This window comes from Amphiura filiformis, chromosome 7, assembly GCF_039555335.1.
Source record: "Amphiura filiformis chromosome 7, Afil_fr2py, whole genome shotgun sequence".
Lineage (NCBI taxonomy): Eukaryota > Metazoa > Echinodermata > Ophiuroidea > Amphilepidida > Amphiuridae > Amphiura > Amphiura filiformis.
Genome location: NC_092634.1, coordinates 19,231,523 through 19,259,374, shown reverse-complemented (window position 1 = coordinate 19,259,374; position 27,852 = coordinate 19,231,523). Strand labels below are relative to the sequence as shown.

At 36.3% G+C, this 27,852-nt stretch overlaps 1 protein-coding gene and 1 long non-coding RNA gene across 2 annotated transcripts; one reads left to right on the top strand and one right to left on the bottom strand.

Moving 5' to 3' along the window:
- Positions 1–5,971: 5,971 nt before the first annotated feature.
- LOC140156293 (uncharacterized) lies at positions 5,972–22,475 on the bottom strand. The gene is made up of 4 exons (XR_011859515.1): positions 22,308–22,475; positions 15,990–16,110; positions 11,267–11,424; positions 5,972–6,098 (listed from the first exon to the last, which is right to left on the bottom strand). It is a non-coding gene; the product is annotated as an uncharacterized lncRNA (long non-coding RNA).
- Positions 22,476–23,841: 1,366 nt separating this feature from the next.
- On the top strand, positions 23,842–25,267 carry LOC140157696 (uncharacterized). Its single transcript, XM_072180936.1, has 2 exons — positions 23,842–24,673; positions 24,948–25,267. Exons 1-2 carry the CDS (start codon positions 23,842–23,844, stop codon positions 25,265–25,267), a joined length of 1,152 nt encoding a protein of 383 aa, XP_072037037.1.
- The last annotated feature ends 2,585 nt before the right edge of the window (positions 25,268–27,852 follow it).

Below are 27,852 nucleotides of genomic sequence, written 5' to 3'. Positions count from 1 at the left end.
ACAGTAAATAGAAAAATTAGGGTTGGTTGGTTGAGGGCAAGCCTCCAAGCTAGCTAATCTGATTATGTGCCCAAGAATAAGAGAGTAGCTAGGACATACATGTGTTTGTTCTTCTGGATTTTACCTGATTTCAGGATTTTTTTATGGCCACAATTGTTCTGATTGATTTTCAGCCCATTTTGGGGTATTTTAGCCCAATTTCACACTGTTTTTCAAGTTTTTCTAGTACTTTCAGGATATTTCACGATCTTTCAATCACACCCTGGACATGGCATATACCACAGTAGTAATATTATGGCAAACATAGCATGTTAGTCAATTTAGAAAAAAGTAAGGATGAATTAGATATTTCTCAGTTATTTAAATCATTGAATTTGAAAGACATGACCTCTAAATGAGTACTCATATCCCATATGCATGTTCATAGAACAATCAAGTTACTTTATTATATAATGTAGAGTAAAATACAGACAATGATCTTATTTAGACCTTACATACAAGAAGTGGATATGCTTACTTGCTTAGGCAGCGTGGAGAAGTTGGCTTGAGATTAGAAATTAAACATTCGCAATTGAATAATTCAATACGTTGAATAAAAAAAATTTGAAATTCGCTATTTTGATTAATTTTGACCTAAAAACAACTCATTTTGTACAGTCAGTCTTCTACAGTTTTTGACACTACTTGATTTTTGGACATCCAAAATATTCAACATTTTGTATCTTTGTTATTTGCCCAAATTTTGACCTAAAAACAACTCTTATGTATAGTTGAAGTCTTCTACAATCTTTTGGCACCATTTTTGGGCATTCAAAAATTTAAAATTTTGTAGCTTATTTGGCCCTAAAAACAACTCTTATGTATAATTTAATCTACTACAATCTTTTGACACCATTTTTGGTCATTCAAAAAATGTGGCCAAAAATTTCAAAATTTTGTATCTTCGTTATTTGGCCAAATTTCGACCTCAAAATTTTTTGAATGTCCAACAATGGTGTCAAAATACTCTACTTCACCGATACATAAAATTGGTTATTTGGTCGAAATTCTTCCAAATAACAAAGTTCAAAAATTTTGAAATTTTTGGCCAAAATTTTTTAATATCCAAAAATAGTGTCAAAATACTCCAGAACACTTGATCAATACATGAAAGTGGTTATTAGGTCGTAATTCGCCCAAATAACGAAGTTCAAAAATTTTGAAATTTTTGGCTCAAATATTTGAATGTTCAAAAATAGTGTCAAAATACTCCAGAAGACTTGATCGATACATAAAAGTGGTTTTTAGGTCGAAATTCGCCCAAATAACGAAGTTCAAAAATTTTGAAATTTTTGGCTAACATTTTTGAATGTCCAAAAATGGTGTAAAAATACTCTAGAACACTTGATCGATACATGAAAGTTGTTATTAGGTTGGAATTCGCCCAAATAACAAAGTTCAAGAATTTTGAAATTTTTGGCTAAAATTTTGTATCTTCGTTATTTGGCCAAATTTTGCCCTAAAAACAACTCTTATGACACCATTTTTTAGGCATTCAAAAAAATGTGGCCAAAAATTTCAAAATTTTGTATCTTCGTTATTTGGCCAAATTTCGACCTCAAAATTTTTGAATGTCCAACAATGGTGTCAAAATACTCTACTTCACCGATACATAAAATTGGTTATTGGGTCGAAATTCTTCCAAATAACAAAGTTCAAAAATTTGGAAATTTTTGGTTAACATTTTTAATGTCCAAAATGGTGTCAAAATACTCTAGAACACTTGATCGATACATAAAAAGTGGGATATAGGTCGAAATTCACCCAAATGACAAGTTCAAAAATTTTGAATGTCCAAAAATGTGTAAAAATATACTCAAGAACACTTGACTGATACATAAAAGTGGGATATAGGTCAAAATTCACCCAAAATAACTGAATTTCAAATTTGTGACATTTTTGGCTAAAATTTTTATCAAAAATAGGCATTTGATCGATACATGAAAGTGGTTATTAGGTCGGAAGTCGCCCAAATAACAAAGTTCAAAAATTTTGATATTTTTGGGCCAAAATTTCAGCCCAAAGTAAACAGTATTTTAAAGGTGGGTAACCTGATTGAAAATCTCATCCTCCACTTAACCTCATCCAAATGCTGATTTTGGTATCAGATGAAAGCTCATATTTTTTTTCATAAACATATTGAAATTTGGTGTATTTCCGAAGAAATCATCAAAAAACTGCCGAATTAGTCTCAACTATGGTATACCATATAGTTGCGACTAATTAGGCAGTTTTTTGATGATATCTTCGGAAATACACTGAGTTGGAACTTCTAATTTCAATATGTTTATGAGAAAAATAGGGCCTTTCACTTGAAATCAATATATTACATGATGATAATCATTAATAAAAACACTGTAGACTACCAATATCACACTGTATAAATGTCGGTAATTCCATTAGGAATTAGTCACATTTACAAAAAACATTTACATTTTCTTTTTGCATGAGTGCTTGAAAGGGATGACATTTTATGTTATACACAAGTTTTAAAGAATTTGATTTTCCAAATATATCAGGTCACCTTCCTTTAATAATCATTTTCTACTTTAACAAAAGGAAATTTTGATGGGTGTCCCTTAATCTACTTTGAACTTTCATCCAAACTTTAACCTTGGGTTTCACTACTCCTGTCCCGTGTACATGCATATTTTCTCACATTAATGTAGTGTGCACGTTAAAGAACGTCACAGGCTATTCGAAAAGAGCAGGGGATCATCCCGGTCATGTTGACTGTACTTCAAAATACACTCATCTACTCTAGGTTCCAGCGAGTAAATACGCAGTGCGATAATACTCATACATATGAGGGAGGCACTTATAAGGAAGAAGGAAGAAGGACTCAATGCAGCACTCATAACTCATCTAGACCAAATGTGAAACAGACTCAACGCAGCACTCATAACTCATCTAGACCCGATGTGAAACAGACTCAACGCAGCACTCATAACTCATCCCCTAGACATATTTTAACACTCCATGTAAAAGCAGCTTTATACATTTTCAAACATCAGTTTTCAATTTGGTAGCTTAACCCTAATCCGCTAGGGGCTTTTAGATGAACCATGAGACCCCCTATATCATAGGGCGGGTGATATTGCATCATCACACTACATGGGATGCACGCACGAAACAGCGCATATATCAAGTAATATTTTGTAGTACTCAGACGTGTTAGGGTTAAGCAAAGGGCGGAGGGGCTCCTGGCTACCAGTTTTTTATTTACCAGCTCATGCAGTTAATTACAAAAAGTCTGCAAAAATTTTGCACGTAAATGTGGAAATGCAGACAAAACAATTAAACATGGCCCTCATCTTCCTCATTAGCTATTTATTGTTTTAATACAAACTATAAAGATGGCTTAATTATGAAGAAATCCATACAAGGTGTATCAAAATGATTGGGACCCATCAGATTGTTAGTCTATTCAAATACCTGCTTCTTCCACATTCAGCATTAGATCCTCTTGAAATTACTACAATTTATTGTTTAATGACACAAATCTACAAACAAGGTACATGTACATGTAAACTGGCCTCAAAAAGAAACTTATAATTTTTCACAAAGTCATATCTTAATATCCTCTCCATAAAATGAATAAAAATTGCACACAGGATAACTTCAATACTCACTCTAAACACTTGTCAGTAACCAAGCAGTTGTCCAACTGACACAACAGTAAAATGCACTGACACGGAACAGCTTCCGGGACCACATTCACAGGCGAATAATTGGAACCCAACAACAGAAATCTGTTGGGATGTGAATTTTGGTCCAGAAAGGTGTTCCATGTCAGTGCATTTTGCTGTTGTGTCAGTTGGACAACTGCTTGGTTACTGACATGTGTTTAGAGTAGAGTATTGAAGTAATCCTGTGTGCAATTTTTGTTCATTTTATGGAGAGGATTTTAAGATATGACCTTTCTATTTGAGGCCAGTTTAGATGCATTTTGATGAAGCAGACTTGGCCATGTTCACTGGATATTGATATGGGTACCAATCATTTTGATACACCCTGTACCATATTTTTGCTGAACCATTAAATGGTATCAGCCTACATTAGTGTATCTTACTTACTGACTGATTAACCTTTTGGTCTGAAATGGATATATCTCTAAATGCCACAAGTGGTGTCAAATTAAAGAAAAAAAAGTAAAGAATATAATAAAAAATATTTTCCCATCTGGGGTGGCACTCAACACAAGACCCGGGTCAATATTCATATGGGTACTTTTCCTAGCCTAGAAGCCTAGAAGATACGAACCCCCAAGTGGTGTAAAATGAAAGAGAACATAGTAAAGAATATAATAAAATTATTATCCCACCTGGGGTAACACTCCTCATAGGACCTGGGTCAATGATCATATTTTGGGCCGGGGATCACTCCCATTGTGGCCTGTACACCATCCGCGATAATAAAACGTGTAAAAAGGGTAGTTTTTCATGGGTAAGCATGATACGCGCGTAACGTGTTTAGGGTGTCAAAAACATGAAATATTGGAAGAAGGGTAGCAAAATTGCAATTGCTAATACGCGAAATGGAATTTAGGGTATGAAATTTCATGCAAGGAATAAAATCCCTGTTTAGGGTACGTGTGAAAACACCTGTTTAGGGTATCGTTTTAGCCAAGCGTTAAATCCTTTTTTAGGGTGCTTTCCAAAGTTGATTATCACGGATAGTGTACAGGCCACAATGGCAGTGACCCCCGGATTTTGGGTCCTTCTCATATCTCGAAATGCCAAGGTGGTATGAGCTCCCGAGTGGTGTCAAATGAAAGAGAAAGAAGTAAAGAATGTATGTCAAATAAAAGAGAAAAAAGTAAAGAATATGAAAATAATTTCTGTGGGGAGACACTCATAATTAGACTGGGGTCAATATTCCTATTTTGGGTCCTTTTCATATCTAGATAATATTAGATATCCAAAGAATGTATGACCCCCGGGTGACAGTGGTATACTGCAAAGGCCTGTGGTTCAGCTGTGGTGCCGTAACCGCTCTGGTTTTATATATTAATAATTAATAAATCTGGCATTTTAGACTGCATTATATTCAGATTTAAATTTTTCACAATACCCTCAAACAGTTGATGCACACTGCACAGTCATTGACCTCTGAATAGGTCATCTTCCAAAGTTAAACTTAAGGGGACTCGATCTTTTGTGCGTAATTATAGAGGGCCAGGGGATTCACTCTATCATTTAAAAAAATTATTTGAAGAAGTCAAAGTGCCCTAGGAATAAAAACTGTAGTGTAATTCACGCCAGACACAATTTCTTTATACAACAAAAATTAATTTTTGTAATCGATCAAAAAACAAACATTTTATATCAATTTTAAATTTAGCCTGAATCCGCACATAGCTCTCCCCATCTCTAAGGTCAAGGCTATTTTTACCATTATGCAGCGAACCATTGTTGAAGCTATTTCACATACATGTACAAAACATTCTAGAGAAAGAATGAGGCCATATACTGTTGAAATATCTTTTGTTGATTTCGAATGATAATGTCATGAAGTCGTAAATTTTAAGGTCAAATTCCTAAAACCAAAACAAAACATTGCGACGCAGATAATTCCCGACTTACGCATTTCTTCATTATTATTTGTTTTTGTTTGAAAACCTTTCCCAAACGTTAGTGCTATTTATGCATAAAACGGCTAATCTATCTTTACAAACCGCATCTTTTTTAGTAAACAAAAGGCTAAAGATGGCATTATGAGATTTATCATTTATCATTACACTCATCCGCTCAACTGCCACCATGGTCGAATTTCAAAGCGCTAGACGCGTAATCAAAGGAGTTTAGAATCGCTGGTTCGAGTCCCAACGAAGCCTGTGGAAACTTTTTTTTTTCTTCAAAATTCATGATCGCATTCCCAGAAATGAGTCACTTGTCGGTAAATCATGTATCGTATCCTTAATGCAGTGTGTATAATTTTCTGTGCGTGAAGTTTCTCAGTTTTTTCAGACCATGATGTCACCTGATATGTTTCTGGTAGTTTACTGAATGTCATCCATTGCCCGTTTCACCAATCATTTTCTTCCTTAGTCTGAGGCACTGCAATAAAATACAGAAAAATGCAGTTATGAAATTATATTGTTCACATAATACATTCACATGATTTTACCAGTCAGTGGACCTTGAATGAAATCAGATCAAAATAGTCCTCATCATCCAAGAAGTATTTTGAGCCCTGCTTGATCCACAGAACTGAAACAAAACTTGGGCAGAAAATTATCATTATCTCAGATTGGATCAATTCCCTGCATTGCTTGGCAGACACACATAGCAACCTTCCTTCTTTCCCTCGATGTGCAAACCTTTTGCAAAAGCACTTTTGTATTGATCTGCTATGTATATTGAACTAGAGTGGTTGTTCATTGTTGCACCGCAAATTTGAACCGGCTATCATTGAGAGCTATTGAGTACATCTTGAAAAACACGGGTGCTCAATGCAATATGTTCCCAAGTTGCACAAAATAGCTTGTATGAGTATAATACTATGTTCATGATGCAAAGTCAAAAACATTCAACAAAACATGATACAATTCTCAGCGCATTGTGCAGAGCCACCATCTCGGCGCTGGCAACCAGATATGAGATCTCGTGTGCTATACAGGGTGTCCCAGAAAAAAATTATCGGGCTAATAAATTTGGACATAAGTCGAGAAATAGACATCAGAACTCAACAATCTAAAAATTGACCTTTTCGGTAAATCCTATAACCCTTTGCGAGTACACCTGAGAGCTCGTCATTTGACGTCACGCCGACTTGCAATGCGCAGTAACGATGTTCGATAAACGATGTGCGCATCGGCGCAGAGCGGCGTGACGCAAAATGACGAGTTCTTAGGTGTACTGCAAAAGGTTATGGATTTACCGAAAAATCAATTAGCGTGTAGCCCATCTTATTCCCCACATCTTATACGCTAATTTTACTGGAATCGGTTGACTGATTGTGAAGAAATTACATAATGTATGCCTCAATTCACTTCATTCCAAGTTTGAAAGAAAGATCATTCAACACAATGCGCACTAGTGGTTAACACTGTCAGTGGCCTTCATATTTTGTTCAGTGAAATCCTTTTCGTTCTTTTTAAACAATCTGTTTCTTTCAAAACATCTAATTAGGTTTTGTTCAAATTTGAAAACCTGCATGATATTGAAAAGCTTTGCATGTAAGATGATGCTCGATTGCTCGGTACTTGTAAATGTCTTTTTTCGTTAATGTTGATATTAATGTTGCATAAAGAATTATTGTAAAAAGAATTCCAGCTGGCTTTAAAAAATTTTCACACACATTAATGTTTTGGAATATTTCCAAGAAATATCAAAATCACACGTAAAACTGTAAGCACTTTATCATTGTCATTCTTGGCACAAATATTCTTTGGAAAGTTAAAATATAACATATTTGCACAACCTAAAAATTCAAGTTGGAAAGCTTCCAATTGCAGAAATCAAAGTTTTTTTCGACACACTGTTATTTATCTTCAGTGAAAGCATGAAAAACATAACACTGTCAATTTATAAAATAGATAATGTGGACTAAATATAATGAGATACACAAACTTTAGGAAGCGGTGAGCGAGTATGAAAAAGCGCCTGCTGATCAAACTTGGAATGAACTGCATTGATGCGCGCATTATGTAATCGTTAATTTCTTCGACCATACACATGTTGCCAGGACATGTAGTAGGCCTGGCCTACATGTAGTTTACATGTTGAATTCCCAGGTGTCACCTATATTTGGTACCTGTGGCTGTACGCATGGGCGGCTTTACATGGGAAGGAGGAAAGGGAAAGAAAACAGGAAGAAATTGCGAAGCAATTCCAGATCCAATATTTTCAACATGAAACTGTGGAAATGGTGTAGAAGATATTGAAATTCCAACCAAATTATAATGGTATTTCCATCCAACCATTATTTGATTTTGAAATTTCAAATCCAATTATTTTCATCCAAATATATGGCATGAAAATCACCAACTAAAAGTGCTGAGCATTTCCCAGGGAGGTGACGCATATCTAAGGCTGTTAAGACCCCCTTTTTCAGCATTGCTGTCACCCAAAGACCCCATTTTCCCCCATTTATCACTGATTTTGTTACTTATTTTGAAATAACAAAGCCATTTAGAACTAGAAATTCAATGTTTCAGGCTTCTTTTGGCTCTCACACAAAGACCCCATTTTAAAAAGGTTTCACATAATAAAGTCTAAAAAGTCTGACTCACTCAATCAATGACTCAACGGTTTTGTACATTTTGCTCTTTTTGGACAGATAAGCTTGGTAGTTGAGCACTTATTTGCTGGAACAGCCCAATGCTTATGGTTTAGGCATGAATTCTACATTTATGTACATTCCACCAGACCCTAGTAAATCCCTGTCATGGTCAGATAACAATGAAAGAAGATGAGAGAAAATAAAAAGAAACTTGAGCTTGTTTTGCCTCACAAAACATTTTTAACATAGGTTTCGGAACCATGGGGAAGGCGGCTTGTGGGGCTCAGCCCCTCAATAACTTTGGTCTGGGGGCTCAGGCCCTCCTATAATTTCAGATAAAGTAAAAAAATATGACCAGATAGCGGGAAAATGGGTGTTTTTGACCTATTTTTTGCAAAATTTCCTGACACCAAGGGCACCCCAGGATAGCGTCACCAATTTTTTCGTCAGCCCCCCCCCCCATGTTGAAAATCTTCCTAAGCCTAGATGTTTAATGTATCTGATTTCAACAAGGTGTCATTTAAAAATTGAAGTTTATCCTATAGTGTTTAAGGCAGCTGTGTACTCTAGACATTGTTTCTTTCAAAAATTGAGTTTTTTGATATGTTTGTACTTTGTCATGTTTTTTTATAAATACAAGGAATGAAAATCCAGATTTATAAACTCCAACTGCAATATTTTAAGGATTTTATTTCACTATTCCACTCGTGTTTGAAATTGAAAAGGAAAGAAAATCTTTGTTGTACCAGCAGGGTACACGCGCACAACAACGCATCGCGTTGCGTATCGCGCAATTTGTTAACGCACAAATACGCTACGCGTATGCGACGCTTATCTGCATGCGCGGCGCATCTTATGGAAACACCACGGAAGCACAAAACCTAGTGGTCAAATGGCTCTGTTTTAGCTGATAAAATGTCGGTTTTTCAAGTCCTTTCCCCGATTTAAATATCAAGTTATGAATGGATTTCGCTCAAACTTCTCAAGGGGCCGTGGATTTACCCGATGTTAATGTAATGTAAGGTAGAAAAATAAAAACTGCCGCATTCTCCTGCGAGATTCGATGAAAGTGTAAAATGTGACCACTTTAAACTTCAACGGCCATTATTTCAATGTTCATTTTCTCGGCAAAATGACGGTTTATATGTACACGATAACTCAATAAATACAGCATCTATAGGAAAGCAAATATGATCATCGTAAAAAGCATGATCGACTCAAGAAACAGTTCTCTCATTTTTTTATATTTTGGCCTATTTCTGATTTTAGGCATCATTTTATGAAAATAGGCGTTTGTAAATTAAAAAAGTTCAATTTGATGCCTGGGGAGAGCGGGGAGTGTTAGCCCTATATTTTTCTGACCAGCCTAGCGATGTTAATTTTAAGGTTAGGGATGACCTGATTAGCCCATGTGAAAGCCCTATGTCTTATAGCTATATACGGCCACAATCCCAGAACTATAGGTCTTACAATGACAACAGGATAGAGCAAACAAAAAAGTTTTGCAAAGTGGCGAACTTGCCCCATATTGGGGCAGGTTCGCCCATATGGTGGGGTAAGTTCACCCTAATCACAAAAATGGTTTAAACATTGCATAACAATAACATATTAAATGCAAACATTTAGCAAGAGTATACAGGGCATTCATTCTCTTCTGGGAAGTGACTAAATTTGTTGCAGGGGTTGGGTCAGGGTAAAATGTAGGGGTCCAAAGTGAGCTTAAACGTATCATGATTACAACTTCGGGGAGAGCATGGATTAGGACATAAATGGTGGTATGAGTAATACTGATACCACATAACTTTAAAAAACATGCTTTTCAGTAGTTTTACCTTGTTTAATGGTATAATTATAAATATTTTGCATAATACGCTGATGGGGCAGGTCCGCCCTCCAGTTTGGGGTAAGTCCGCCCGGGGAAGATATAGGGCGAACATGCCCCATCATCAAAAGTGCGAACGTGCCCCTTGTGCACATTTTTGTATTTTCTTCAGGGTATGCAAAATACAAATCGAATAAGGAGTTTATAACTGCATTAAATCTTTGACAAATCCCATATATTCCCAATATAGATTTCCATTAAAACCATCTGTATTTATGTATCAATGATAATACAACATTATTAATGCAAGAAAAAATTACGTTTTGGTGTAATTTTTTTGTTTTGGCTGCAGTTCGATGAACACGTCCCTAAATGTCGCGTAGCTAATATGAGAAGTTTATAATGACATATGTCACCTAATTTTGCCATCACCAAATTCCCTGATAGCCGTAGTGCTGAGAAACAAGGGGTGGGCGAACCTGCCCCTAGGGCGAACACTCCCCGCTCTCCCCTATATGGTCAATATCTCAAATAATAAGGCCAATATCAAAAAAATAAAAAAAACGTTTTTGGAATGGAGCCTCAAGATTGAGCTATAAAAAAAATATATATTTTGGAAAGAGTGTTTTTTTGTTATGATGTACCTAACAAATATTGCCAAAAACTCACTTTTTGTGATTTTCTTCATAATTGTTGTTTTTACCCCAAATCTGTATTTATATTAAGATTTATTGATGTCTTGCCTTCATAAAAATGTATACTTTTATATGTCTTGCATGACAATTACAAAGTTATTGCACTTTTACTACATGCATGTCTGAGAGTACACAGCCTCCTTAAATCTCCTTTTTCATTTCTGAAGCCAAGTGGTTGCTTTTATATGTGATGGGTCACATATACCCTTGTGTAGAATATGTGGTTGGAATTCCGCAATTTCAAGATGAAAGTGGTTAAAATTTCTGGGATGTTTGCACCTTTAACAAAGCCTTTGGATTTCCGGGTTTTTGCAGTGGTTGTTCGTGACTAGAAATTAAGACTTTTGTGGAGGGATAAGCTTGGGAGGTGTGCACTTATTTGCTGGAATAGCCCAATGCTCTCAAAATATTTGCTTTCTTTATTTTCCCCATTTTTTAAATTATGGTATTTCACCGTAAATTACCAACCCTTAAATTTACTTACAGATTCAGCACACTCAGTTATCTGGTATTGCACAGTTTAGTCCTGAGGCCATCACTTGAGTGAAATGAGTGAAATCGAGGTGTTTGTTTTTTGTCCTCATTAACTTCTCAGATGCCGCAAAACAAACAAGGCTGTTTTCACCTGTAGTCTTGACTTTTCTACAAAAACAATACAGTAAAATATCATAAATGAAACTAAACCTAAATGTAAAGGATAAACTGTAAAGCAAGGTACATATTCTCCATGCATATGTAACAGAGTATAAGTAATTATGCTCTGTTAATTAAACTGAGCCTGCTAACAACATCAAAGACAAGATTAATCTGGCCAACATTTCTTGTAAATCTTGAATCTTCTAATATCTAACTTAAAATACATAATTTACTGCTTGAAATATGAAATGAAATGATTAAACAATACAGAGAATACATACAGAGAAATCATCAATACATGAAAGTTCCCATAATGCAGCTATTGCCCAAATTTGGTTGCAACATAAGATTTGAATTGTTTCTAAATCCAAAATTCAGATTAGAATGTGTGGAATAAGATTTGTGTATATCCTTGACACCTTCAAGTGAATATCCAATTAAAATTGAACTTCTCTATACAATTTAAGGTTTATCCTCTTTGTACAGTCATACCACTTTTCTTAGCATATATCAATAAATGATGTACTATTTATTTACAAACATGTCAAATTGGTTCACTGTGATGTGACACATTTTGGGTGCATCTCATATAAGATACGCTGCATCACATTCCAATTTGTGTGTTCTTGAAATTATGATATCACTTTTTCTGCATGACACTTTATTTTCTGCACAACAATTAAAGGGGGTAAAAACAATTGCATGTTCTAATTGGGTAAACAAAATCCACTGATTTTTCCCATTTTTTTGAAAATTCCCTGATTGGCTAGAAACCCTGTTTTTATATCAAACATCTCTTTGGTTACATTTACAGGCATTTTATGGTGTCATTCACCAGAAAATACCATGGCGCTTACAAGAAATATACACAAAAAGTCAAAAAACAAGAGAACAGTTCAAGAAAACAGAGATGTGGTCATGGCAGATTTATGTTCACATGTTGCGAATTTCATGCCGTAGCAGCTGCAATGTCAAATCTGCTTTTGCCAGTGATTCTGTGGCTATGTCTTTGAATAGCGAGCAGTTACTGTCAGAAAAGCGAGCTCAAGGTATGAGCAGGAACGTAAGCGGTATAGTCCAAAATTTAGTTTGGACTTGGGTGTTGCAAGGACCTATCTACATACAGAGGATTTAAAACAGTACTAATGAGTACTTATTGGCAAACTGGAAGCCAGTGCAAGGTTGTCAGGAGTCCTCCAACACTGTCGCATATGGGTAAAGTCAAAAATAATGGCACCGTTAGGTTGCTGATGTCTGCTGTGCAAATGAAAAAGATCAGCAAAGAAATTCATCTTTTAAAATGTGTTTTATGATTGGCCCTTTAACCACAGCAATTTGTAGTGTCACAGCTGTCATGTAAAAAATAATATGCCCAATTTTCTTTCCCATATGGTCAGGAGTGTTACATGTTAGCATGACAAAAAAAGAGGTACTTGTATTTTAATCATGTATGTAAAAAATCTACAAGTTAAAATGTTTTGCATCGGTTTTCATGGCATTTTGTGAAGTGTCAGCTATTATTAAGTTGCAAATTCTTTCATATTAGTCACTTACTTATGAACATGTGAAGACCACATGGTGCGAAAAATAAAATATGTTCCAAAAATCACTTGTCACCAGATTGTGTAGCATTGTAAGGTAATGATGACAGTAATTATCTATTTCAGTCTGTTTTTAGTAAAAACAACATTTGGGCCAAACTTGGCAAAAATAAAACTTGCATGATATCAAAACCGTCTTCTTTTTAGAGCGGGTTGAAAAGAGAAATTCTGTCTCGTCAGGAGGGTTACATCAGAATTCAACTTGATTTTTTTCATACACCAAGGTGGCAATATTCATGTTTTACTTTTTATTTTATTAGTGCATTGTGATAGGAACTCAAAAACAAGAAAAATATTCACCATTGCTTGAACATGTTTGCTACAGCTATCTAAATAGTCAATGTCAGGAGTGTTACACAGAATTAATTCTAAGCTATTCACAATCAGGCGCGCCAGTGGTTTGCGATGTAAGCGATGTATCATGGGTAAAGGTCGACATCCAAGTCCGCGCAATACAAATATTACCATGCTATTACATAGGAACACGTGACAATATTTTTAGTCTGTCAATATAACGGTATTACACACAAATCGATAGAGAAAAAAATTAATTGTGCACATTTCAAATCACATTATTAAGTATTATTGAGTATTGATTCGTGTGTAACACCTTTATTTTGACAAACTAAAAAATATTATAATAGCATGGTAATATTCGTATTGCGCTGACTTGGATGTGGACCTTTTCCCATGATACATCACGATTACATCGCAAACCGCTGGCGGCGCCCTTATTGTGAATAGCGAGAATTAATTGGCAATAATTTCTGAAGAAATTACCAGTCTGTTGGTGTTCTTTTAGCACTGAAAATTTATTCCTGAAGCCAAACTGCTGCAATCATGATGTAAAGACCTTCATATTCAAGAAATATGTACATAAAAACATGGTTTTCATAGCTCGACCAAAATGTTACACTCCTGACAATCAATTGTAAGTAATATAGGCTCAACAATAAAATTGAACTAATGTAATTCAATTTTTGCCCCTTTTGAGATAGCCATAGATAGTGTTACCAAAAATTACAAAAACTATGTTCGAAAATGTGATGTGCAAATTTATATATATTTGAGGCTTACGGTAGGCCTACTGTAGCAAAGTGTCAGGAGTGTTACAACAACATGCAAGCTGGGCTCAAAAAATAAAATTGAACGTAAATCACCTAAATTCTGTGCCTTTTTTGAGAGGGCCATAGATGTTGTCAACAAAAAATTACAAACACTGTTTTAGAAAATGTAGTTTATAAAATATTTCAGGCCATACAGGTATTATACAGTGTCAGGAGTGTTACACAATAGCACTAGTTTGATGGATCCTTACATCAATTTGAAGAAGAAAGTGATGCTAAAAACTTCACAGTTTTTGCACATCATATTGCATTATACAAACTTAAACAGAAAATAGTTTAAGATGTTTTTTTGACAAATGTGACCATCCACCACAACTGAGCCCGGATGTCTCCAGTGCCACTATTGAGATATGCTCAAAACAATAAACAATAGGAAACAAAGGATTTTTTGACTGTTTTATTGATTTTTCACTACTTAAATGTCAAGTACTATAGACATGATATACATCATATTCAAGCTAATTTCAAGCAGAATATTTTGGTTGAATGTCTCAAAAATGATCATTAGGCGACTTCAGGGCTCAGTTGTGCTGGATGGTCACAAATAAAACTTTTATTCAGATTTCCACAAATTTTTAGGTGTTTTAATGAATTTTTTTTCCGAAACTTTGTTTCCATGAGAAAAATTCTACATGACTATCTTAGTTTAGTGTCTAAGTAAAATTAAAACTCAAAGAATTACATATTTGCATAATTTTGTCAAAATATAACAAGGAATGGCATGGATCTTTTTGTGTTATGTTTCTAAAAATTTGGACTACTTTTGTCAATAAACCAGTTGAAAAAATACATTTAGTAACATTACTGAAGTAATTTTTTTATTTTTTCTTGACTTTAGATAGGTTGTGCTTACAATAAGACAACAATTACATCTGGCCAATTCCATGCCAAAAGTGCCTTTGTAACGTCCGTAACAAAATTTTGGAACATTATTGCTCAAAACAGGAGCATTTATTTCAAACTTGCTAATCATTCCTCCATAGATTGATGTCACACCGACTTCAAGATAGTAAAGAAAAAAATCTAAAGAAGCACCTTGACAGTTTTTTTTCATCATGAAAAACGTTACGGACGTTACATTTGCGATAAAATGTAACGTCCGTAACACTAAATCAACAGTGTAGGACGATACAGGAGTATTAATTTCAAACTTGCTTTTCATGTTTACATAGAATGGAGTCAGGGCTTGCTCAATATAGTTAACAGAAAAAAATAAAACACAGAACTGAATGGAGATTTAAGGATATGTACCATCTGTCAAAAAGGCAGGCACTTTCGGCGTAACGTCCGTAGCGCTGCGTTTCTAATTTCTGTAGCTAATTAACTAAGAAAGCCAAAACAAAATTGCTTCATTATAATGAACATTAGAGTGTGTACTAGTAGCATACTAAGAAATAAAGTGTTATCCTAACAGCAAACATGTGTGCTATTCACTTGAAAGTTGCAAGTTGCATGCATCTGTAACGTCCGTAACGGTGGAATTGGCCATCTCTGAACACTGTTTGTATTTTTGACCCTTTTGTCACACTTTGGTGCCATTATTTCTGATTATCCATATGGCACTAGTTACTAGTTGGTGATATAATATGTCACTTATTAATAATATGTCACTTGTTGATGGTAATATGTCACTTCTATCTGGTACCAATCCGAGAAAATGAATCACAGAGAATGGCAAAATAGTATGTACTCTTTCAAGGCACATAGCAACTTTTCTAGGCGTTGTTGACATGGTACCTTCAGGAAAGAAAGTTCCTACTATGAAGACCTAACTTTTGAGTGAGAACTTTGTTAGTGTTTAGTAGTGTATATTTGTACTTTAATGAATGTATAATGCTCTTACCTCCCATTTTCTCCAATCTTCTCTTTAAAATGTTTGGCTCTTGCACCCAAATGGCTTGCAGAAAAGCTGGGACATCACCTTCAATTTCTTCACTAACATATTTGTCCTTGGCTTTAGTTCACTGTCAAAATCAAGCATAAATAATATATAAATAATATTCTTTATGAACAAATGCTGTGTTCAAATTGTTTTGTTTTTTACCAGGCAGCGGTGGCCGACAGTAATTTAATCGGCAACAGCCAATAAGCGTAAACAAAATGACAATATGATGGCAACACTGCCTGCACGTTGGGCGCCCGTGCGTGCCGTGGTGCATTTTAGCTCTATTGGCCCGTTACAGAAAAAAAATGCACGAAATATATTTCCCAGTGCAATGTATAGATTTTCACATGAAAATAAATAATTTGGATTCAAAATTAATGTGAAGAAAAAAAAAAATATTATAGCCGGTAGTGGAAATCGATCTACGGGACCTTCTGCGTGGCAGGCGGAGGCGTTAACCGCTACACCACGCATACATTGATACATGTGGGGGAATTTTTTTGTATATCATAACATATATATCGTGCGTTATTCATACAAAAAATTCAAAAACAGTACTTAAAATGAGGTTCACTGTCGAACCTCAACGGATTAAGACTGATAAAATAGTGCTTGATAACATGCATACACTTTTGGAATTATTTGAGACATTTTCGTGTTTACGTGTAAAACCAATGATGACGTCAAAATTCAGTCAATCTTTGCCGGCCCCTGTTTTTTACCTTTAGGTGCACTTTTGTACCTCATTTTATAAGTTGCCCACCCCCACACAGTAGGCCTAACAATGAATAAATTTTTCTCAAAAATTATGGCGCATTGGTGACAAGTAAGATATGTATATTATTGGGGCAAGGACTACAACTACTGCACTGGAAATTTTATTTCAGCAGACAACAGTTGTAGAGTTACAGTCAAAAATGAGGGAAAACCAATATTTGATCAATAAATTAATAACTATGGTACTTGCCTTGAGTTGCTGAATTTTCAGTGCAGTAGTTAATGTATAGTACCGGTACTTGCCCCTATAATATAGGCCTACATATCTTACTTGTCACCTATGCGCTATAATTTTTGTTTTATTTTCAAAAATAGGCGCAAAATTGGCCAGGGGTGTAGTTCCCCCTTAATGCATTTGAAAATTTACAATGATTAAAAAGGGCATTTCGTGACCCACTTTTCTCAAAAAAAGTTGAGATTTTTATACCACTTGAAGTCTTGAACCGTCTGGCTACATAATGTCCCTTACCAATGTTGAAGCCTTATTAAGCAATATTTAAGCAATATCACAAGCAATAAACAAAATATGCTTTATTTTAGCAATACCACAAGCAGTGTTGAAGCATATTGCTTATATTAAATCAACTAGCTAGCAATATAAATATTTTAGGCAATATATTGTTAACTGAATCAATATCCATTTAGCAGTATAAAACTAAACAAACAATATAAACATCTCAAGCAATATATTGTTAACAACTAGTAGTAAGCAATATAAAATTAGCAATATAAAATATTTAACAATATGACCTCAGTGTCAAATGGTGCATTATGGGAATATATTTCCAACTGTCATTTTGAATTGTGAGGACTGCAGAGATGATGTAGCTTCTTGTTTTTTTTGATGTTTTCAGCTATGAAATGCCTTCATTTCATTAACATTGTGATGTTATTTGACAATCAATGTATATGTGATCCATGTATAGGTATATATAGAGTAATTATTACTGCTTGGAAGTGTGCAAGTGTTATTAGCATGGACAGTATAGGTAAGCTTAAAAATATACATGATTGATTTGGTATTCGGGTGCTGTGAAAGCTATAGGCATGCATGCATTTCTTGAAACATGGAATGACCAAGTAGGGGAGAGCGGGGAGTGTTCGCCCTATTTTTTTCTGACCAGCCTAGCGATGTCAATTTTAAGGTTAGGGATGACCTGATTAGCCCATGTGAAAGCCCTATGTCTTAGCTATATACGGCCACAATCCCAGAACTATAGGGCTTACAATAGCAACAGGATAGAGCAAACAAAAAAGTTTTGCAAAGTGGCGAACTTGCCCCATATTGGGGCAGGTTACCCATATAATGAGGTAAGTTCACCCTAATCCCCAAAAAGGTTTAAACATTGCATAACAATAACATATCCAATGCAAACATTTAGCAAGGGTATACAGGGCATTCATTCTCCTCTGGGGAGTCACTAAATTTGTTGCAGGGGTCGGGTCAGGGTAAAATGTAGGGGTCCAAAGTGAGTTTAAACTTATCATGTTTACAACTTCGGGAGATTATGGATTAGGAAATAAGCGGTGGTATGAGCAATACTGATACCACATAACTTTAAAAAACATGCTTTTCAATTGTTTTACCTTGTTTAATGGTATAATTATCAATATTTTGCATAATCACGCGGATGGGGCAGGTCCGCCCTCCAGTTTAGGGTAAGTCCGCCCGGGAAGATATAGGGCGAACATGCCCCATCCTCAAAGAAATAACGTGCCCCTTGTGCACCCATTTTGTATTTTCTTAAGGGTATGCAAAATACAAATCGAATAAGGAGTTTATAACTGCATTTAATCTTTGACAAATCCCATGTTCCCAATACAGATTTCCATTAAAACCATCTGTATTTATGTATCAATGATAATACAACATTATTAATGCAAGAAAAAGTTACATTTTGGTGTAAATTTTTTGTTTTGGCTGCAGTTCGATGAACACGTCCCTATATATCACGTAGCTAATATGAGAAGTTTATAATGACCTTTGTCACCTAATTTTGCCATCACCAAATTCCCCGATAGCCGTAGTGCTGAGAAACAAGGGGTGGGCGAACCTACCCCTAGGGCGAACACTCCCCGCTCTCCCCTACAAGTGAGGGAGGAGTATATTGGGGCATATTCAGTACATCATAACTTAATGTCTATAGTGTCTTTATGTTAAATTATATTGGTTAAATGTCCATGTACTATGAAATGCAGATCATGTTAAATTTGGACAACTGAGGAAAGTTGCTTCCTGTTTTAATCAGTTTCTTTTGTGCCATGTGTGCTAGGTATTGACATTATTTTATTTAATAGTGTAGAAAATAACAACTTGCAATTTGACGCTTTGAGCAAAGCTTTTTTATTATCTTCTATCATGTTTAGTTTAACATGCACATACTCAGCTTTCATACCAAATTATAACGTAACATTTTATCTTTGAAACCATATAACAACAGGCCTCGAAATAAGGCGGGCCCTTGGGCCCCGAAAATCAGCGAGGGCCCGCAAAAGATACATCCGGCGGGCCCAAAGGGCCCGCAAAATTTGTGGCAATTTATATCACTTACGGACTTGAGCTTACTGCAGAATTCAACAGTACCCAGTCATGCAACACTGGCAACACATCGCCCGACTATATTGCATTCTAAATTCACATTTCGGGAGAATTGAAGTAAATTCAAGGCCAAAAACATTGTTATTTACTTAGATCTTTAATAATATTAGATAGTTATGATGTCAAAGTAGGTGTAATAACTCTGTTTTTTTCACATAAAATCGGCCAATATTGTGTATTTTGGAACTTCCGGGATAGCACAATACACCACTATAATACAGCAGGTCATGAATATTAATGAGGTTCTGTCACTGTGGCGGGTTTATAACAGCACTGCATGACTTTTGCATATTAAATCACTTTTGATTTTGATAAAATTGGAGATATAAAGGAAATGAAAAAGACTGATTAACCGGGACTGATACTAATGACAATGTTTAAAAACAAATCAATTCAAAATAAAATAAAAACTTTTTTGAAAAAAAAAAAAACCAGCATCATCTAAAAGGTTGCTTGCCCTATTTCTTTTTCCTTTGGGCTTCTCTCTTTCTATTCTTTCTAGTACTTCTTTATGTATATTAATTAATTCCTAATTACTTAATTACTCCTTCTTATTAAATAATCTATTCATTTGAATGTTAACATATGGGTTATTTGTTTCTTTATTTTCCTTAGGCTCCTACAGTTACTCACTTTTTTGTGGGGTCACATAGGTTAAAATCAATGGCCCAAATTTGGGCCCCCAAAAATGTGTGAGGGCCCTCAAACATTTAAGATTTAAAATTCTGGCTTATTTTGAGGCCTGTATAACAATATATGTAACTTTTGTATTTTACATGTGGCTTTTATACCAAATATATATTAACTTTAACTAAACATTACGCAGGGGGGGGGGGGGGGTGCGGGGGGGTGATCGCACCTCCCCAAATTGGCAAAAGTATACCAAAAGTCCCCAAATTTAAGAATTTGCGAGCGTGAGCGAGTTTTTTACGTTTTTTGGTCAAAAGGTCCAAATTTTGGGGAAGAGTCCACTTTTACAAAATCGCCCCCCTTTGGAAAAAAATCCACTTTTTCAAAATCAGCACCCGCCCCCAAAAAAATCCTGCGTCGGGCCTGCGTTCCACTGTTTCATATATTCCAATCTTTAGGGCCTAGTTGTCATTTGTCATTGATGCAGATCGATGTAGAAAGTATATTGTCTTAATTTGATGCTATATTCAAGAAAAATAAGGTAGGACACTATAAATTTATGTATGTTTTGGAACACATTGATCATTCTGCTGCTGAGGAACATTCCTTCAAGCCAATCAATACAGTACAGTCCGTGCATTACATGCAGTTTCATTGTGCATACTGCCTTCGGTAACCTTTAACAATATTTTTGACAAATATTGCTTACAGTAAATATTGCTTACACGAAGCCTAAAAATATTGCTTGAGTATGCCTTAGGTATGCTTAAGGTATGCTTAAGGTATGCCTTAAAAGTATGCCTTAATTATTGCTTATAAGGCATAACAGTAAAATATAAGCAATATACAGTTATCATAAGCAATATATTGCTTATTTGTGTAAGCAATATATTGCTTTTTGTGTAAGCAATATATGCCTAAATATCAGAAACGAAGCCTTAATATATGCCTAAGGTATGCCTAAGGTATGCCTAAGGTATGCCTTAAAATTATGCCTTAAATATTGCTTATAAGGCATATGGATATTAAGGCTTTGAAGCCTTCTTATATTGCTAGGTATATTGCTTAAATATGGCTTAAATTTTGGTAAGGGGTTTATGTACCAAAATTTCTTGCAGATTATTTCGTTTAGCAAAAATATCGTCAATTAACAGTGGCCTATATCATGGAGCAGTACTTGTAATACACATATTCATGCATAACTCACAAGCGCAAAATCTGAATCAACTGAAATTTTGGGAATAAGCCTTTTTCATGGTTATCTGCTGAAAAATGTCATAAAAATAGGATGCTAGGATCACGAAATACTCCTTTAAGTGACTGAAGTAGTTTATAGTTCCATGCTCTATCTCTGTCCACACAGACACAGTAACTATCGTGTCATCGTGGATAGCAAATTTCTCGATCAAATGACACACAGACAGTAAGCTTACTTCAACCCAACAAATATAGCCAGCTGCTCAGTCTGATATTGAATATTGTGATCTCTATGCAATATGGTTCTACATTAAGGCTGGCATTTTCGGTCGGGTAAACGGTACCCGCCGAGATTACATTACCGGGTAGGAAATACCCTCCCGGTACCAAATTCAAAAAAAAAAAAAAAGTGCATTCAAATTCAATACATTTTGAAATCATTAATAGACTATGACATGAATACAAATTATCAATTTTCATATAAAAAATAACAAAATATCTTGAATTTTTTTTTTTTTTTTTAGGTCAACCATGAATGATCCTGGCATTTAGGTCTAGGTCCAGAGACACTACAAAACCGAAAAATAAAAACTTAAAAAAAAAAAAAAAAAAATTTTTTTTTTTGCAATTTCAGTACCCGGTTACCCGCCCGAAAATTGCGGCGGGTACCCGGGTACAAAATTACCCGAAAATGCCAGGCCTATTCTACATGCATAGGCCTACCCATTTACATGGCATGCGCGCATAGCACTCACCGACTCAGAGACATGTATGGCCGTACATGCATGGCCGGTCTCGTTTTATTTACTTGCATACCGTACGAGACCAGATATAAAAGAATGTGTACCAAGTGCCGAAAATTCTGAAAACTTCAGAAAGATTTGAAACTCATACCGGTACTGCCTTGCCCTTGCCCTTGTTGCAGGACGGTCAATCACAATGCAGAGCTATATGCCTACTATGGGGGAAACAAGTCAGAATTTGGGTGCAAAGTAATGTACAATTTCATGAAATATTCATCGCTGATGATGAAACCGAATTCATTTCAAGAATATTTTAGATCAAATAATTACCTTCGATTCGAAACTTTAGTTGCTCTTGCAATATTAACACCTTTTTGCAGCATTATTATTCCATCACGGTTAATGTTTACGTGTGGGTTCGCGAGCATCCATCTTTAAATAATTGCCTCTTTACCAGTCGTTTCTCTAAATCCATGAAATTTTCCTGTCGGGTTGTTAGCGGTTACCGCACCATAGCTGAACCATGTTATTGTATTATACCAGGGAAGAATAGATTATACCACTGTCCCCCGGGGGTCAAACCTTCTTGGGATTCTGAAATATAGACCCAAAATAGGCATTTTGAACAGAGTTTTATGAGGAGTGTCACCGTGTGGAAATTTATAAAGTAATTTTAATACCGGGAGGGGGGCGGGGTACCGGTACATTCTTTATTTTTATTTCTCTTTTATTTGACACCACTCGAGATACAAAAAGGACCCAAAATATGAATATTGACCCAGGCATTATGGGGATTTTATATAGGGCCTATTCTTTACTTTGTCCTCTTTCATTTGACACCTCCTTGGGCAGACATTCGATTGGAAATGCCCCGAATGTGAAGTCCTTGATTTTTGAGACTTGTTCTTCGATTTAGGGGACACAAGTTGCGCCGATGAAGATGACTTCATTCAAAAGGAAGGAAGAACAGACATCAGACTAGTAATTGAAATCACCTCAACTCGCTGAAAATCCTCGTGATAAACTTCCAAAGCATCATGAATAAAGTGGCTGAAGTGGAAGCATTAATCCAGGAATATAACCCTGACATCATACAGGGTACAGAGACGTGGCTCTCTCCAGACATACAGAACTCTGAGTTTCTCCAAAGCAATTACATTGCCTACAGGAAAGACAAAAAAGGTGACAGGCATGGGGTGTTCTTTTTGCTTGTAAAAGGGACCTTATAGTCACGCATAGAACCGAGTTTGACTCTGAATGTGAATATTTGTGGAGCCAAGTGGAAGTAAAGGGAAGGAGAAACCTACTGTTGGGCACCTACTACAAGCCCCACCAAAACGACATGGACGCAGTTAAAGGTCTCCAAAATTTACTTGCAACCATCAGTTCCAAACATAAAGAGTTTGACCTTATTCTGAGTGGCGATGCAAATCAACCAAATGTTAACTGGATAAATCAGACCATTAATCCAGACAGTTATGCTTCAAAGGAGGTACCGGTAGCTGAAGAACTCCTTGACACAGTCTTTGAAAATGGGCTGGACCAGGTGGTTCACAAACCAATTAGGGGAGATAACATACTTGACGTGGTTTGGACAAACAACAAAGGAATTATTGTAACCGTTGATGTAGTACCTGGTATGAGTGATCACAGCGTGGTATTACTTGAATTGGATTTAGCTGGGAAAAGGAAGAAGAAATCCACCCGCAGAAAAACAAAGCTGACGAAGACCAAATTAAAGAGGACCTGACTCATTTCCAAGAAACTTACGAGAAACTGACTGCATGGGTCAACTTTCCAAGAGAAATGGGATGCCATTGAGAATCAAATCAAATCTGTCATGGACAAACATGTTCCATCAAAAATGGTCTCTAACAGGCATAGTCTGCCTTGGTTCACGAGGGAGCACAGAAGGTTGTGTAGAAAGAAACAAAGGGCCTACAACAAGGCAAAGTGTTCTGGAAAATCAACCGACTGGGAGAAGTACAAACTTTGCTCGAAAGATCTTAGACGCAGTCTCAATTATGCCAGGAGGGAACATGTTAAAGATTACATTGAAAGCTCTCTTAAGGACAATACCAAAGAATTCTGGTCATTTATCAAGAAGCTTCGCCAGGATGGAGGAGTACCAGATCTCAAAGTGAACAACAAAATCCTTAGCACGAACAAAGAGAAGGCTGAGGCGCTCAGCGACCAATTCAGCAGTGTTTTCACTAAGGAGGATTCTACTATACCAAATCTTGCCAGTAGCACCATTCCTCCCATCAAGAAGCTGATCATACGAGAAGAAGGGATACTCAAGCAACTTCAGAACCTTAATCCAAATAAGGTATCTGGGCCTGACGGCATTCCAACATGGCTACTCAAGATGGCGGCGACGGAATTGACACCGATATTCACCAAATTTTTGCAAGAGACCCTTGATAAAGGGGAGATTCCACATCAATGGGGTGAAGCCAACGTCAGTGCAATCTACAAAAAGGGTGAAAAATCAAGGCCTGAAAACTACAGGCCTGTCTCATTGACCAGCGTTCCGTGCAAGGAGGTGATGGAGCACATCATCCATTCTCATGTAATGGGACACTTGGAACAGAACAGTATTCTTGTTGACAAGCAGCATGGGTTCCGTGCAAAGCACTCGACGGAAATTCAACTTATCCTGACATTAAATGACCTGACCAAGAGCATCGAAAGAGGTGAAGTCACGCATATATGGCCATCTTAGACTTCGCCAAAGCGTTCGACAAAGTGCCACATCAACGCCTCCTCAAGAAACTTGAGTCTGGCATCAGGGGTGACATTCACAAATGGGTAACAAACTTCCTTACTAGACGTACACAGAGAGTGGTCTGTGAAGGGACACCTTCAGAGCCGAAAATGTGACTTCAGGGGTTCCACAAGGCACAGTCACTGGACCATTGTGGTTCTTACTTTTCATCAATGACCTTCCTGCATACCTCACAAGTACAGCAAGGTTGTTTGCAGATGATTGTGTGCTTTATACATCTATCAGTTCACCTGAGGAGCTGACAGTCTTGCAGGACGACCTGACAAAACTTCAGGAGTGGCAAGACAAATGGGGCATGAAATTCAATCCCAGCAAGTGCTCTGTTATGCAGATCACCCTCAAGAAAGAAAGACCACAGATGAACTACACATTCTGTGGAGAAGAACTCAATGAAGTGACTAGCCATCCATATTTAGGAGTTCAAATCGACAATCGTCTTCAGTGGAAGGGGCACATCAAGATGTCAGCCTCAAAAAGCAAGCAGGATCCGGGGCTTCCTTAAGAGAAACATCTGGTTTGCATCACAGGAAACTAAAGTAGCAGCCTATACAGCGCTGTGATGGTTAGACCCGTATTAGAATATGCTTCCTGTGTATGGGATCCATACAGAAGAGGAGATAAGATACTTCTGGAGAGAATCCAGCGGAAAGCAGCCAGATTCTGTTTGAAAGACTACGAGCAGCGCAGCAGTGTAACAAAAATGCTGGAGAAACTTGAGTGGAAGACCTTAGAAGACCGACGCAGAACAAACAGACTGACCATGATGTACAAAATCATGAACGACTTGGTCGCAATCGACAGGGACGACATGATCACCATGTCAACGGAAACCAGAACCAGGGGTATAGTCACCAACATAAAATCCTCAAGATGCAAGGAACAAAGGACATCTATTTGAACTCCTTCCTTCCTCACACTGTGGCAGATTGGAACAAAGTCCAGGGGGACACCACTTCAGCAGCCACACTTGATATCTTCAAAAATAGAGTCCAAAAGTAATTTAGGTAGTATCAATATCAGCTTGAGCAGCATCAAAGTTGGCGAAAGTACAGCAAGACTGAACCTGCCGACTTATAACCAAGACAAGACAAGACAAGACACCACTCGGGGGGTAATACCTTCTTGGCATTTTGAGATATGAAGAGGAACCAAAATATGAATATTGACCCAGGTCTTATGAAGAATTTCACCCCCGGTTGGGAAATTGTTTTTATTATATTCCTTACATTTATCACTTTCATTTGACACCACTCGGGGGGGGGTCATACTTTTTCGCATTTTGAGATATGAATAGGACCCATGTGGATATTGACCCGGGTCTTATGATGAGTGTCACCCCCGGGCGGGAAAATATTTCTATTGTAATTATTATTCTTTACTTTCTTCTTTTTCATTTGACACACTTGGGGTCATACCCTTGTGGTATTTCAAAATATGTCAAGTTCAGACCAAAAGGTAGAGTCAGTAAGTAACGTTAACAAGTTAGTAAGCAAGTAACATTACTATTATAGACTGATACCATTTTACGCTACCTCCTCACAGTTGAACCAGAAATATCTGAACGCACAATGTTCTAATATCTGTGGTTGTGATAAACAAGACTACAGGAGCATGGGCCAAATAAAAAAAAATAGCTTCATGCCCCCCCCCCGCCTCATCACTTTCTGGGATCAGTCCATATTTTTTCTTCAATTTTCAGTTTTAATATACTAAAATAGTAAAATGTTAATGCTAATAAACCAGTTTATTAATCAGCATGAATCCCGCAAGTGCTGTTTTTTGTGGAACTCTAAAACTCCTCATAATATTAAATACAAAAGGGTCTCATCATTTTCCTAGCAGATGCTGAAAACTGCTCGCAATGTCAATTTTACGTGAAAAATGCTGTATTTTGCACAATTTAGCACACACACACTCACCCCACACACACAACACCCTTTCTGCTCCCTTTCCAAAAAGTTATGGACATGAAACGAATGTTTAATTTTATGTGGCCATATCACAGAGCTGTAGGCCTATATATAACAGATTAAGGGGGTACTACACCCATTGATTTTTTTTTTTTTTTGCTTTTTTTTTTTTGCATTTTGTGAAGAAAGTAGTGGTATGCAAAATGACGGGGCAAATCTTCTCGTTTTATTGGTGGCATCGGTATCAACGTAGCTTACATGCTTTTAAAGGAAGAAGCCAAAAGGTGGAACATCACTGATGATTTAAATTCACTTCATTTTGGACAGCTTACTATCAACGGATTTCGTTAAAGTTTTGGAATGGGAATAGGGCCTAAAGTGATTTCTTTTATGACTTCATGAACACCTATCAAAAAAACGAACTGGTTAAAATGCTTCTATTTATACAATGTTGAGCTATATTTTGTATTTTTAACTTGCGACATTATTTCACTGAAACTTAATTAAGCCATAGGTAACAGGTTACCACAACCACACTACAGCAATGTTGAAAAAATTGTATTTCTTGTCACCTATACCACCATATTTAGGTCGTTTTCCGTAAGCTTCAGTTTTGTGATTTTGGTAACTATTCTAAATTGTACTCACCATTTACATCCCAAGGTATTTTAGTATATCCACCTTGCACTTTTCAATATCCAGTAAAAGACAGAATATCAAAATTGATGCCTCATTAGGATATCACATGTATTCAAAATGGATGCTTAAATTTGACCTGAACCAAGTGACCTATAACCTGACCTATGATGACCTCTTTTTAAATCTCTTTTCCTAACAACACATTATAGAAGGTACATATAGTAATTAAATTGACTATGCATCCATTGGGTAAGAGTTTATTTAATTTATTCAGTGTTATTTTGCATGCACCGCCGCGCTGAATAAATTTTCTATAGAGAGTATAACAAAGGATTTAATGTATTCTACTCATGTACTCTACTTGAACATGTTGAATAGAATAAATTATGGTTTGTTATGAAACACACATCTGAGTTACTAGGATAAAGTTCAGGACATGAGGTGATGAACATATTTATGTACTTCATAAATTTGCAAGAAAAAAAGAAGAGGGTACTGATGAAAATCAGGGTATTATACCCCTTAAACAACAATGATC

Bases quoted from the DNA above. Each gene is read 5' to 3' on its own strand.
- LOC140157696 (XM_072180936.1), top strand. From the start codon at position 23,842: ATGGTCTCTAACAGGCATAGTCTGCCTTGGTTCACGAGGGAGCACAGA. The intron at 24,674-24,947 runs GTGAAGTCACGC...TCACAAGTACAG, and splicing joins GACCAAGAGCATCGAAAGAG to CAAGGTTGTTTGCAGATGAT.